General features: G+C 42.9%; 1 protein-coding gene and 1 long non-coding RNA gene across 2 annotated transcripts in view; one reads left to right on the top strand and one right to left on the bottom strand.

Moving 5' to 3' along the window:
• The window catches only part of CLVS2 (clavesin 2), a 58870-nt gene extending 46633 nt beyond the window's left edge, over positions 1-12237 (bottom strand). The window contains exons 1-2 of the mRNA XM_027751784.2: positions 11011-12237; positions 557-731 (exon numbers count right to left, since the gene is read on the bottom strand). Coding sequence (XP_027607585.1) covers positions 557-731; positions 11011-11399 — 564 coding nt within the window. The 5' untranslated portion in view covers positions 11400-12237. The remainder of the gene's footprint in view (positions 1-556; positions 732-11010) is intronic.
• Positions 12238-12904: 667 nt separating this feature from the next.
• LOC120323841 lies at positions 12905-13847 on the top strand. Its single transcript, XR_005564724.1, has 3 exons — positions 12905-13010; positions 13262-13343; positions 13494-13847. It is a non-coding gene; the product is annotated as an uncharacterized LOC120323841 (long non-coding RNA).
• Positions 13848-14754: the final 907 nt, after the last annotated feature.

The raw sequence follows: 14754 nt of genomic DNA, 5'->3' as shown, positions 1-14754 counted from the left end.
GAAATTTAAATCACTGTATACTCAGTCCCAGAAGCTGCTTCTCAGATTAATTTTGACCCAGAAAAAGAGTCAAGCACATGCTGAACTTTGAGTAAATAAATAGCCCCAGCTAACTGTCTGATCACAGGGCCCCACACTTTTCTTGACAAATTATGTAGCACCTGTCTCCAAAGGAATCAATGAAATAAAAACAACCTGGCGTGGCAGCAGCAACCCATATTTCATTAGCGCTGTGCTAATGAATAACTGATTACTTCTAACTTGCTGCTGCAGAAGGTACTGTCTGAATTTATGGGAAGCCAGTCACTTCGGAATAAAGACCAAAAAGTTTCCTCTTATTTATAGGAAAGAGGGAGCCTACACATCAGGAGTTACTGCAGTTAGCTGACTGAGTTCATTCTTTACCTTGTGCCACAGTAGCTTGCCTGTTCACCCATACCTTAAGGTGTTAATAGCCTTGCTATTCAGTTCTTGGATTTTTGGGTTTTTTAGCCACCTAGATTTGTAATGAACTGCAAAATGAAGGACAATTATGAAAAGAAAAGAATAATGTTACCTGAAGGCCCTCTATGGCTAATCTAAGCATGCTTGGTGTGAGTTTGGAGGCCTGCTTGAAGGTGAAGTTGCTCCAGTCTATAATCAAAACAAATCCATTCACTTGAAGCTCGGGGTCTTCTATCATGGCTTCTAAAGAAAGAAGTATGGCGCGCAAAATATCCACCAGCGTGTACCTGAGAATGTGAAGGGGAGATTCTGTTAGGAAAGGAGCAACAACCACAGAGGTGGAGAAGTTCTGAGCATTCTCCCCTTGTCAAAAGTTTAAATCAAAGGAGAGCAAATGTATCCTCAGAAGTCATTGGTACATAAAGCTCAGAAAGCCTCAAAAGCTTAATTAGTTGAGCTCATCTTCTGGAGCAGGATTATGTACATCTAGACCATCAGCCAGCCAGAACAAACTACAAGAATATAACACATCAAAAGCAAATTTGAACTTTTCTGTAGTTTCCTAAGCTGCTTTAGTATATTTACATTTTATTACACCTGTACAAGCATTTCTATGCAAATTGTATTTTTGTAAAATCATAATGATACCAAAACCTGATTCTAATACCAGAAGCCTAGACCCAAAGATTCCTCCTATATTTTTCCAAGTGAATAACAGCTCCTACAAAATTATCAGCTAAAAAAGGGATTTCCACATGTTCCCCTTATCCCTCTCTCTGTGTAATGTTTTATCTTAAATCCACAACTACAGAAGGCTAATTTTTCAAGGATCTTGAAAGCAGAAGGGCTTTGAGGTCTTTCTGGGTAAGGGCAACAGCAACCTTTTAAGAGTCACTTAACTGCTTCCAGAGTACTAAGTACTTCGTATACCCAAATTTTGTGGTTACAGAAGAAAGTTTGGAACATGGTATTCGTCAGTTCCAGCATTGTCTGTATTAAACTTGGGTTTAAAAGATGCCCCCTACAGTATGTTTTACATATATAAACTTCTACATACATAAACTTTTTTTAGATCAATGACTTTATAATAGAAGATATAACTATATATTGCTAAGCCCTGCTGAGTGTAATCTTTCTTTTTGGAAGCTAAGCCACCTAACAGAGTCGCTGAATAGCTTAAATATATGCAAGTAATGTCATCTTTTGACTGCCATATAATAGAGTTATTAATCAACTGGTAGTTTAGCTTATTGGATTTTTTTAAAATAAGGCGAAACAACAGAATTATCTGGGCTTTTTAAAGATATATTAAAGTTGTAGTTTAACTTTTGATTTTTTTTCCTGGGCTAACTATGTTTTATACGTAAGTATTTTTTTAATTAACATTTTTTTACAAGGGCATGTAGTAATAAAACAAGGGAGAATGGCTTTAAGCGGAAAAAAGTATGTTTAGACCAGATATTTGAAAGAAATTCTTTACTGTGAAAGTGGTGAGACCCTGGAACAGTTGCCCAGAGAAGCTGTGGATGCCCCACTCCTGGCAGTGTTCGAGGCCAGGTTGGATGGGGCTTTGAGCAACCTGGTCTAGTGAAAGGTGCCCCTGCCCATTGCATGGGGGCTGGAACTTGATAATCTTTAAGGTCCTTCCAACCCAAACCATTCTATAATTCTCAGATTTTATAAATAGTTACTGAAACAGACATAAATTTTCCGGTCCCAACACAGTAGGAAATGAGGCATAAGAAATTTAAACCAGAAAAATATCAGATAAACAAATATTCCAAAACAAAAGAGTGAAATCTTCAGCATTTGTGAAGATATTTTTAAACAAGGCTCTTTAAATGTCTCTCATGATGGCATCAAACAAAGTTTTCAAAATTGTGAGTCCCCAGAGAATTCTTCATTATACTGCATATGCAGCAAAGAGCATGTGTGCCTACTTAGAAATTACATTAAATTATACTGAATTCTGCTTGCTTTAATACAATTAGTACTCTGTTCTGCTGTGGGCATAGCTGTATTTTGAAAGTATCTGCAAAAAGGAAATAATACAAATGAAATTAATTTGTTGTAGATGACTCCTCACATCTTTCCATCTTTGTTTTTTTTAGCCAACTAAAACTCAGTGAACTTCCCAACTATGCATTCACAGGAAAGGAACTAAAAAAGGACTCTCCTAATGTCAGAACACAAGAAAGTGTGTTTTCCCCAGAAATCATTAGCGGTAGCACTGTTTTAAAAAATTCTTCTCTTCATTTTGGAGACCCTTATTTTGTTTTGAATTTGGTTTAATTAACTGGGATAAAATTTTTCATAATCACTCCTCTCCTTCACACAATTCTGAGATTTAACTTTTTTCTAATGCTTTACTTTTCTGAGATCTAAGGTTTAGAGGAAGTTTGGTATTCTCCCTCTTTTTTGTTCAGATTTTTCTCAACTAAGAGAAGAAACAGCACAAAAAAATTATCTGTAATTTCCCTATAGAAATCATCAAAACGTTAAAATTCTCTATTTCCTTTTGGCAGGGGGAAAAAAAAGAAGGAAAAAAGAAAAAAAATAAAGACCATTTCTGCAAATGAAATTTTATCCAAGGAGAAAAAAGGACATGCCTTACAACCAGTTTCAAAGAAATCTTTAAAACTTTCAATCTTTCAATCAACACTGTTAGTGCAATTTGATCATCAAGGAACTGCTGGGTCAGTTTTTGCAGCAGGCACAGTGCCGCACACCTAGGGAGCTCTGCCTGCCCTGGGCAAACCTGCACGAGGGCACAGGGGCTGGCGTGGGAGGGCCAACAATTCAGGCATGGCATTGCTGATGCTCCCCTTCTCCCCAGGCAGAGCAGCTCCCCCTAAGCCCAACTGCTGGGGAAAATGCCACCATCACTGCAAAGGCCTCTGAATAAGCCAACAAACACCCCCAGTTATACACTGCAAAGAGCAACCTGAAATAATTCTTATGGACTCTTTCCCAAACTAGTTTGCACATGTACAACGGGACATGTAGGGAGTGTTCGGCAACATGAAAAACTACAGATAGTTGTAGTGGCACTAAAAGCCCTTAGCTTGCCTAGTGCATCTGCAGACCAGTCTACCTATCCAGTACAACACTGGTGAACGGACAGTGGAGGGCACCTAATCAACGTGGGTACTAAAAATTCCCTCTGTGACATGCACTTTGTACAACTGCCAGCATCAGGATTAAAACACACAGCCCGAGGGAAGGAGGTTTACAGAGTCATGTTTGGGGTTGGAGCTGGGTTCTGTGTGGCAAACTGCCTTTAAACTCCTGGCTACTTCCACGAGGTGGTGTAAGTCTCAGAAATATATATTTTTTAATGTTTCACAAAATTAGAAAGACTTACATCATGTAAGAGGCCTTCCTAGAGGAAATGCTGAACTGAGAAGGAAATTACAGTGAGTGAAACACCGAGAGAGCAGCTAATGCCTCAATCCAAGGAAGATCTCCAATGAGAACTCATACAAGAAACAGACATTAGAAATGTTCAAATCCTAAAATTAGCCTCAACCCTACTTGACATTTATGTTGCCTCATCCAAAAGACCTCGTTCTCCAGGAGAAGAGCTCTGCAAAGCAGAAGGATGCTACAAGAGCCCTACATTCAGTCCAGGAAGAAGGGTCCCAAGGTCCTGATGTATGTCTCTAATGTTTTCCCTAAGGAGTTCAAGAAGACATCACATACCTTGGATTAATGGCTTCCTAGTGGCACAAGGCTGCTAGAAATCTGGTGCATCAGACATAATGATTCTTTGTTTATGAAACAAATCAGGTCTCTAAGACTGGTCATAAAATGCTTTTCTTATGTGTACATAAATAAATACATAGATGTATACATGTAAACAAAACACACCTAATTATGTCTTGAATTAATTCAAGACAGTGGAAAAACTGTCAGGCATCAATGGGACCAGGATTTCAGCCACCACAGAGAGTAAATAACAGTCACAGGGCTGGGTCTCCACAAATCTATGGCATATTCACCATCACTGTAACTCCTATTGCAGGTTTGCTTAGTGCAAAAAATACAGTTCACAACGACAACAATATTTGTGTTTACTCACTGAAAACTGACATTAGTTCTGAAGAAAACAGGTCTAGCTAAAAGCAAGTAAGAACGCTTCCTGCCAGAGGGAGGTATCTAAAGTACTCTTTAAGTCTAAAAAGCCACATCAGGAGTATACAGGGACATGTCACTAACAATCTAGCTTCCCACCTTAAATACCCTTCAGGGCAAGTAGTTGAAGATTGGAGCTATTCTTCATTCTATAATGGATATCTTGTACTGGTTTCAATACCTTACATAAGTACAGTACAGAACACCAGAAAGACAGACAAAGCCATTAGTGGGTATTTAAAGCAGGTTTTACTGTGGACACATGCTGAGACAAGCCAGAAATGTAAACCTGGTGCGATAGATGAAATCTTAGGTGGTGCAAATGGCAAGCAGAGTATTGAAAATATCAGCTGAACATCCCAAGCAAACAAAACATGATTGAAGTAACTGCATGGAAGCTTTCACACAGCACAGAGTTATCTGCATACAGACACATTTTAATCCACTCCATTCCCACATCGTCCAGCATTTCACTTCACTGCTACTACTGTTCATGTCAGCACTAGAATGCATAGGCTCTGCCTTAAAATACACTCCACCTTTGGCTGGACTTTTGGGAAATTAAAATCCTACATAAAGAGATATTGGGAAAAATTACTTCGGATCGTGTTGCCGAAACTTTTATTCCATACTGAAATTAGTTTCAGATATAGAAATGTGAGGAAAACAGGATAAGCTAGTGAGTGTGAAATAAATTTGGTCCAAGACAGCTTTGACTGCCTTTCTACTTCGAAGAAAAAAAAAGAAAAAAAAAATCAACCTATTAGCCTTAAATATGAAGAAACTATAGTGCACAGTCTGAGGGGAATATGGTATTGTTTTATTCTTACCAATCCGTGTTAAATAACAGCAAGGGAACAGTTAGCCACTCATTTTACGCTGGCCTCAGTTTTACAACCACTGCTCCAGTGCTGTCAGGTATGTAGGGCGTGCTGGGCCTGATCGGTTGCAGTATATGCTCTGTACTAGCCTGAAGTTAGACAGTGAAGAAATAAATCCTTATTTATTTATGGCTAAATCTATTTGCATTCACTTGTTTAAACAGACTTTTATGGGACATATTGTAGTCAGCAAGGTATTACTAATTCCTAGGATAATCAGGAACTCATAGTTAATTTAAATATATTTCATTCCATCTATTTATAAAACTATGCTTAATTTGATGGGGAACTTAGACATATTTTTTAGCCCGGTTATTAATGTGAATAAAAAATGCTGGAAATACGTTATCACATATATAATGCACTCTTAACGTTCCTTTTTTATGTGAGTCCCAGCTCGAGTTCAAGTGAAGTAGGGAGTAGTGTGCAAGACACAGTCTGCTACTACTTGAAATTTCTCATTCAGGTTGACTTTAAAGCAATGGAACCTGGGAAGGCTGACAAGTTAATAGCGATACTGACAATGATTCTTTCAAATGCTTTGGGATGGCTACCATTTCTACCAAAACAGCGACAGAGCTTCCTAAGGAAATGCCTCACTGGGGTCTTTACTTGTCAAGAACAGAAGAGCTCAAACAATTAACTGAGCATCCCATTTTCTCATAATTTACCAGTGGTGGTAATTTACCCTTTATAGAAAAGAAAAGTTATTTGAGAATTTTTTGTGGGACATGAACAAAGTGCTTCCAAGGATTTCTGGGGGAAACAGTCTGGCAGACGCTGCTATCAACTCTTGGTAGTACTTCACTATGATCTTTCACCTTTACCTTTCAGTTATGTGATCTATGCATCCTCTTCCATGCATTCACTGTGGTCTCCACCAGGCCAACATAAAGAGAAGAGACAGGCAGAATGCGGGTACAGATGTCTCATGTCAAATTCAGCTGTGTCAGCTGTTTTCAATACTTTACATTCTTGATGATGAGTGGCATCAACCATATCATCTGTTTAACCAGATTCTGGTTCCAGTCAGTTCACTTTTGCACTGAATAACAGATAATCTGATTTAGCAGAGATGCCTACTGTCTCTTTTGCTGTTTGTCATCTTCTCCATGATAGAAAGAAATTTTTAAGTTATTTTGGGAATTAAAACTGAATGACATGAATCTGCTTCTCAGGATGCGAACTTAACTAGTAGAGATAGATAGTAAGTCTTCTTCAGTTAAATTTGAGTCATGTGTCTCTTGAAGGTCCCAAACATATAAAGAATACACAATCTGTATTTTAAGCTCATCACCATTTGGAAAAGAAATTTCTGTCAAATGAGCTCTTGTGCCACTGTGATTTAAAAGAGAAAGCTGGTCAAGTCTCTGAGCCATCATCTCATTTCTAACCTACTGCTCTGGCTTAATATTTTTAGCATTTCATCAAAACAAGAGCCCTCAAAATACACAAAGGAGTATCTAAAAATGATGCCTCACATCTCCTGGGTTTGTCAGTCTGGATCCACACTGAATGCTGAAAAGAGATGGGGGATTGAAAGTTCTCTTACAGCTATTCTGCTTAAATAGGGGCAGCATGCCCTGGGAGCCCTTATTTTAAAAACAAAAAGCATCACCAGTGTTACAAAAATGCATAGAGAAATAGAATTTTTTTCAAATATTTTACTAAATTAGCTTTTAGATTCAGATTTAATACCATTCACTATGCCTTATGTCAGCCAAGTGTCTAAGAGTCACAGCCACAGATGAAGATTCAGCTGATCTAAATTTTACATTAGCATTGATCAAAAAGATCCCCAGACAAAACACCTACAGCCTAAATACAAGTGATAATAGGCAGATACAGATACCTGAGGGAAAACTAGGAAACAATAAGACAGCATCAGTCAGCAGGAGCAACTGTAGAAAAAATGACAGTGCTTGCACTAGTTAGTAATTATCATTTTAAAGATATAAGTTCCAAACAAAAACTGACTGTGGTAAACAGCTATTATGTTACTGTTAATATGTTACTATAGTTAGCATTGCTATTTATTTGTCACACTGCCTCTGTCAGAGCTTGAAAAATACCTTGCCAATTCACCTCCGGTTTATTGTGAGCTGAGGAGCAGACTGGCCTTCTAATAGCTACAGAACTTAAATTTTCATTTAACGGGAGAAAAAGAAATGTTTCTAGCACTTCTGCACATAAAAACATAGTTTTAAAAGCAAACCAGTGGACTCCGTCTTTGCCCTGCTGTAAATCATCTGATGCAAGAGCAGAGCCCATGGTAATGGGTGCAGAGGATTTCCATATTCACTGAGGATGGTGTGAGCTGACTGGGTCACTGTGACACTGTCAGGAACTATGTATCATTGCACTCTTCTAATGCAGTTTCTAGGAAAAATACTGAGATAATTCATGCCGGAAAGATTACAAATACATAGCATCGAAGTAGACTGCTTTTCCTGGGGAATGGGTGTACAGGTGCCATGAAACATACAGAAGACCATGCATGACAACAGATCCCTTGTAGCTGAAGGCTGAAGTTAATTGAACCATTAACTCAAAAAAACTTCACCAGCTGGACGCATTAAGAAAAGGGGAGTCTTCAAATGCATGTAGACACCTACAAGCCAAATGTAGTTATGAATGAACAACCTGGAAGCTAATAGGGAAAGCTGATCCCTCCCAGAGTGCCACCCATCTTCATTTTCCCCATAGTACAGAGACAGGGTGGAGAGTTAGGCTGGGTCCTGCTGCAAAGCTGCTGGGCTACTCAGTTCATTATCTTTCACCTTCCTTTTTTTGTTTTTTTTTGTTTTAAATACATGTCAGATTTGGTTGTTCAGATGGTAGGACATCTGGTACAGTTTTCAGGCCCTGCTTTATTTTAATGATTTAACATCTAGTACACAGGCTTGTTTTACCACAGGAATTTTTTGCCTCCCACGCTTTTCTTTCTAATTGGAACTATATAAACCATAGGCTGCCGGTGCTATATAAATCATCTATCGTACGTCTGCTATTCATTTAAATAACAAATTGGAACTTTTTATTTCTAATTGTCACATCCTGACCATAATAAGCTGCACACATGATAAATGTGCTGTGATCTATTAACTTAGTTTATGAAGCATACAAAGCGGGCCTAACAAGACAGGTTTCAATAAGTAATCCTCCCATTGTTCCTGTAAGAAGAACACTGGGTTATGTACTGCAAGATCTCAAGTCAGTTAAGGCATAAGCATGAGACATACTGCATATCAGCCCTAGTATAAGTTCCATACACAGTGCTCCCCCAGTTCAGCCACTGAACATCACATAATGGAAGACACTAAATTAATTAGAAAAGAAAATGACCTAGCTCCATTCCCAGATGTGTCACTGACTTGTCACGTGCCTTGAAGCAAGCCACTCCCTGTAGCTGGCCTTCAGCTCTCCCTGCTTTGTCTGAGTGGTCTATCTGAAAACAAATCCCTTATTCTGGAGGAGAGGCGTGCCATGGGCATGCAGTGCTGAAAAGCAATAGGCACCCAATTGCAAACATGGCCATTACATACTCTGGTGTGCCCCAGCCACTTCAGTGTCATAGCATAAAGAATATTAATTGTACCACTAAGACTTCATGAAAAAATCACAATAAATGTATTGTTCTGTCAGCTGATCTCATGTACCTTAAATATCAGCACATTCAACATCATTCTTTTCAAATGACAATTATTATTTCAAATGCCACTTAATCTCTGCACTTGAATTCTTGGTGCCCTTTTGACTAGGATCAAGTCAAGTGACGATATGACAAGTGCCACATAAAGCTTTAGGATTTTTTTTCATTAACAAGAAACAACACTACCTTTAAGAAGGGAACTTCTTCATCACAGACATATAACTTCATAAAAGTCCTAACCATCCGTTTCTTTACTAATTCTTCCTTCAAGGATTTTTAAGAGTTTGTGGAGTTGTTTTTAATATTAAGAGTTGACCTGATCCTTATGCGGGAAACGAAGACTGCTCAGCAAGTCCTTAGCCTCATCACCACTCAGCTTTTTTGCTCCATCTGCTAGAAAACCAAAGCAGAAAAAAAACGCAGGCCTCAGCTCCGCATATGTTCATCCACCTTTTCTAGTTGTTAGCCTAGCTATGGGTAGTTTTGATTTGTGCCAAACAGCTTTCTCCTAGTCCCTAGACTTGATTCATGGATGAGCAAGGGCTAGGAAACTTCCCCCATATGCAATGTGGATGTGACTGCCACATTTGGAGAGGAGGAAAGTCAAGGTGAGCCAGCAGCCCTCTGGGTAGAGACCCGTCCCTAACTGTAAAACCAACTGGCGCAGGGAGCTGTGGGAATGCTCCCTGCAATGGCTATCCACGCAGCCTGCAAGAGGACAGCTAAAGAAACACCTAAAGGGCAAGCTTAGGCATGCCTATCCCCCAAATTTTGTTCTTTCTATCCACTCTTCCAGCTGCTTGTGTCCTCCCCACGTTTCAAAGTAGCTGAGCTTAGGATACCATCACTGTGTTGACCATACAAAAGATGGTAACTAGCAAGATTTTAATTTTTTTCATGAAGAAACATTTCAGATTCTGAAGTTGCCCTCCGGTTGGGAGCTGAGGGAAACAATGCAGTGCTCATAGGAGCATGTTTTAGAGAGCTCACTCTTAATGGATTCCTTCATTTACATGTACTAAAATCAAGCAGGTTTTGTGAATATAATTTTAGACCGCAGAAGAAACTGAGCATGATACCCAACTGGTATTTAGAATAAACAAATAGTGTCACACAGTATCGAGCTGACAGCTTAAAAGGGCCTTGATGGGAATCAGCTCTTGGGTCAGCCTACTAAGTCATCTTCAGGCTACAGTGGTCCCAAAAAGGATCAGAAAGTGTTCTAGGGACTCCACTAGTCGCTTTGAATTTGCTACCAAAGCTTTGTGGGCTTGGATGTTATTATGCAGGGAATTGACACTTGGAGCAGCATGAGTGGGAAATGAAGTAGTTACAGCAACTTCCATCCTGGCATTTCCAGGAGGCTTAGGAAGAGCTTCCTTTAGCTGAGGGTAAGGATTTGGAGCCTCAGCTTCCTGCACAGGCAAACTTTTCAGCTCATGATGGATACTCCTGTTTTACACACAGCCAGCATCGCCCACTTTCTCCTATGGCTCCTGAGCAATGTGAGTGATGAAACAGAAAGACCAACCCAGAGAGTGCAACTAGCCTTTGTCTGGAGGATAAGCACATCGTCTACCATGCCAGCTCACTTCAGCTAAGGGGAGGCAGAAGGATGTAAACCTCCTATCAGACAGCTGAGAAGAGCATCCAAGCAGTTTCTACTTCCCTCCCAAAATTTACACCCCAAAGGATGACCTGGATGAAAAGGTCCTAAGCCACAAAACACATTTCTCCTTTCTTCTCTCTCTCTGCCCTCCAGGCTGCTCCCCATCCCAATGTGGGCAGCGCCGGGTGTATCCCTGCTGCCCACTCTCTCTCCCTCTGCTCTGACACGGCTTTCCCATGCATTTCCCGGCGGAAGATGGGGTTAAGGCAGGCAGGTGGTTCTGCTTTTACCTGCTCTGGTCCCAGTTGGCTGCAAAAAGGACGAGGATCTTCCTGCCGTAGTGGTCCAGGTTGGCCAGCCCACCAGGGAAACCATCCTTCAGTGCCTGCTTGATGCCCGGGTCTGTGGCCTTGAAGCTCTTGAACATGTCCAGGTTCTGCTGGCGATATTCAAAGTACTGGGCCAGGAGCCGAAACGCCTCGAAGTGCTGAAACTTCCTGGCCCGCAGGAACCGCAGGATGAAGGCATCGTCGGTGCGCAGAAAGCCGATGTCCGGCCGGGTGATGACCATGTCCCGCACCTCCTGGATGTCCTGGTGCAGGGTGTCGGGGTTCTCGTTCAGCTCCAGCCGGGCTTTCTCCAGAGTCTCCGGGGAGAGACCTGCCTGCAAATGAGTCATGGCGCTGCCCTCCTCCTCCTCCCTGGCTGTGCTGCCTGCGCTCCTCAGCCTCCCGGGCGCTTGCCCCCCGGAGGCGGGGTGCCCCGGCACGGCCGGCCGCCGCTCGCCCGCCCCGCCGGGCCTCGCCCCGTCTCTCCCCGGCCCCGCCGCCGCTGCCAGTCCGGCCGCTGAGCTGCGAGCGGCTCCCAGGCAGCCGGGTCCCGGGGGGACCTGGCACCGACACTGCCCCCGGGCTGCTGGCGGAGGCGCGTTATCTCTCTGACATAGCGCCCTCCCCGCCGCGGGGTCCGACGCGCCGCATCATCCCCGCAGCCGGTCCGCGGAGGCGGCGAAACCCGCCGAGGACGGGGCTGCGGGCTGCCGGCTGCTGCTCACCGCCCGCCCCCGCCGGTGCCGGTGCGGATCGCAGGCGGGGCTGCGGCGACGGCGGCGAGGAGCCCGGCAGCTAGGCAGGGCGAGCGGCGCCCGGGGACGCTCCCCTGGCCCGGGGCTCGCAGGGGGGATGCCCTCCCCGGAGCAGCACCATTTACGTAAGGTCGGCGCTCACCCCGCTTCAGAAGCGTCTCCCTGGATTTGAGGGAGGGCTAAGAAAAAAAAAACACACACACACACACACAAAAAAAAAAAAAAAAAAAAAAAACTACCACCACCACAAAACTGGAAAAAGCCAGCGAGGAGGAGGAAAGCCGATCCGCAGGTACTTCGCCGGTACCGGTGCCGAAGCGCCTCCCGCTCGCCGGCGCGGAGCCCGGAGAAACAAACAGAGCCTCGGCCTGGAGGATGCTCGTCTCCCCCACTCCCTTCCGCGCCCTCCTCCGCTCCACGCCCCGGCTCCCAGACGGCACCAGCAGGCACAGGGCTGCCTGCTGCGCGGCCCCGCCTTGTGCGCGCACACACGCGCGCGCACCCGCTCACGCACAGGCGCGCACCCGCCGCGGCGCGCAGGGGCACCTGCCCCGCGGCCGCGCCCCGGCCCTGCGCCGCAGAGGAGCCGGGAAGGGAGAGGGAGGGGGCGGCTGCGCTTCGCTCGGCCCCGCGCAACGCAGCGCAGCGCCCCAGGGGTGGAGGGGCTCCGCGGCCGAGGAGGGGTCCCTGCACCGCTGGCGCCGAGGGTGCGCGGAGGGAGATGGTGGATGCCTGGCGCGGGGCGGTGGCCGGGAGACTGTGGGGTCAGTGGGGCCACGCGTGAGCCCCCCAGAGCATCCCGTGGGAGTCAGACCAGGCGTCCGTATAGATCTCGGTGTCGTGACAGTAGCGAGGTGGTGTTCGTCAAGCGGTGGCTTTCAGAGCAATCCCCTTTTTTGACTGAAATTCCTAACATGAAACGTTGTGAGCTTAAAAACCTGGGAATAAAAGAAAGAAGCCCTTTTTTGTGGCCTTATGTGGGAGGCAGCATGTCTTAAGTTGCATTATATTGCAAAAGGCAAAAATATTTTGCTTCTGTGTATTGAATATGCCAGTGAGGAAAGATGTCTTTTTTTCATGCAGGAAAGTTTGATGCTGCAGTCTGCTTTCAGGAAAAGTTTCCGCTGAAGAGCATTTGACCTTTGTGGAACTGGACCTTCCCAATGCAAATACACCTGTGAAAATCAAGCTTACACAAAAGATATGGTAAACATGGGAATGCCTGTAACATGTACCTCCTCCTCCTTCCTACGAGAAGCACAGCTCTTTGGTACTGCTCCTTTCCCAAGATGACATAGCCAGAGCACACAGGCTGAATTATTGAAAAGGGCACTGAGATAACTGATCCATATAGGGAGTATATATGGGGAATACACCAGCATGAAGTATAGTATGGGTTCTCAGACAAATAACAGTACTTGTAGAAACAATTAAACCATACCCTCAATTTTCTGCAGGCCATCACCAGAGGAAACAGATGACCTTGGCAGCAGGAGGCAGCCTTCTGCAATGAGCAACTTCTGAGCGCAAGTCTATGCGGTGAGCAGTACTTAGGTGGCAAAATCGTCCTTTTTCTGAGGGCTAAAGAGAGTTTTTGGGGTTTTACTGGGTTTTATAGGGTTTTGCAGCTCCTCATTGGATCCTGTCTTAGTGCCAGTTAAGGGTCAAGTTTTACGTATTTCTCCATAGGTGCCTGATCTCAAAATGTCTGCCGTGTGGGTGGCTGGAATGACGAAGAGAAACCCCAGCCCTTCTGGAGCTGGGAGCAGACTTCCAGTGGCCTAGCGTAAGGCAGAAACTGTAGGAAAGACCAGTCTAATGGTGCCCAGTCATCATGTCCCAGCTCTATTCCATCTGAATTTCACAATGTGGTTTGAGATGTCTCTCAAGAGAGAAAGATATGCTGTCTACCTAAAGACTGAATCATTCTCTAGAAATGCTTATTTCTCTTTGTCTGATAAAATGCCTTTAAATTAGTGCCCTTATATAGATATGATTCATCTGGCTTGATACCTTTTTTTTAAGCAGTTATTGCTCTAGAAATAGTTTGCGCTTTATTATTGTTATTTTCTATTATTCTGAAATCTTCATTTTCTTTTGCTCTTACTATCTTCCTCTACATTACTTCTATGTTCCTCAGCAGAGATCCTTTGAGAATAGCTGTTTCCATCACCCCTATGGAACAAACTGCCAGACTTTTCCTGCCATCGTTTTCCACTTCTGATGCAACTGCTCTACCTTTTCCATTGCAACTAAGCTAATAAAAGAATAGGTCATGTGACAACTCCCTTAAATTCACCCGGTGCAAAGTGAGCCGCAGGCAGTCAGTGTCTTGCAAAATCAAGTCCATAATACATCCTGTCTATGACCTCTAGTAACAAAAGCCTTAATTTGCTTTATTTTTCTTTTGCAAATGGAAACATAACACATATATTAGATTTTCTCATTTGTTCCAACGTAGATGCACTGAACAGAGAAAAGAAGCAAGCTGGCCAAAAAAAATTATTAACAATTTTGACAGAAAAGGCTATTTCTAGAGATTCTTAGTATTTAAAAAATTGAGAAAATACATGGAAGATATCTGAAAAATTTCATTATTGTTCCATTTTTTGGCTTTCCCCATTTTTGACCATATTTAAGCCATTCTTCTTATCCTTTTTCAAATGAAAAAAAAGCACAGAAAAAACACAGGGAAAAGTATGAAGGAAGAAGATAAAAAAGTCTGGAAGCTAAATATATTAATTAACTTCATCGAAAACATTCCAGTTCTATAAACTTCCATTTTAAACAAGGTTCAGTCTCCATAAAAATGGATTTAATAATTGAACTATTTCTGACCAGTACTTTGACACATTAAAATGAGATTCACCAAATGTGAACAGCATTTAAAGAAAATAATTTCAGCAATGAATTCTTGAAAGATAGATCAAAACACCCTCATGGGGGGCAG

The sequence above is a fragment of the Pipra filicauda genome, unplaced genomic scaffold (genome assembly GCF_003945595.2).
Source record: "Pipra filicauda isolate LSUMZ 115617 unplaced genomic scaffold, ASM394559v2 scaffold354_size748207_pilon, whole genome shotgun sequence".
In the NCBI taxonomy this organism is placed as follows: domain Eukaryota; kingdom Metazoa; phylum Chordata; class Aves; order Passeriformes; family Pipridae; genus Pipra; species Pipra filicauda.
This window is presented reverse-complemented; position numbering and strand designations above follow the sequence as displayed.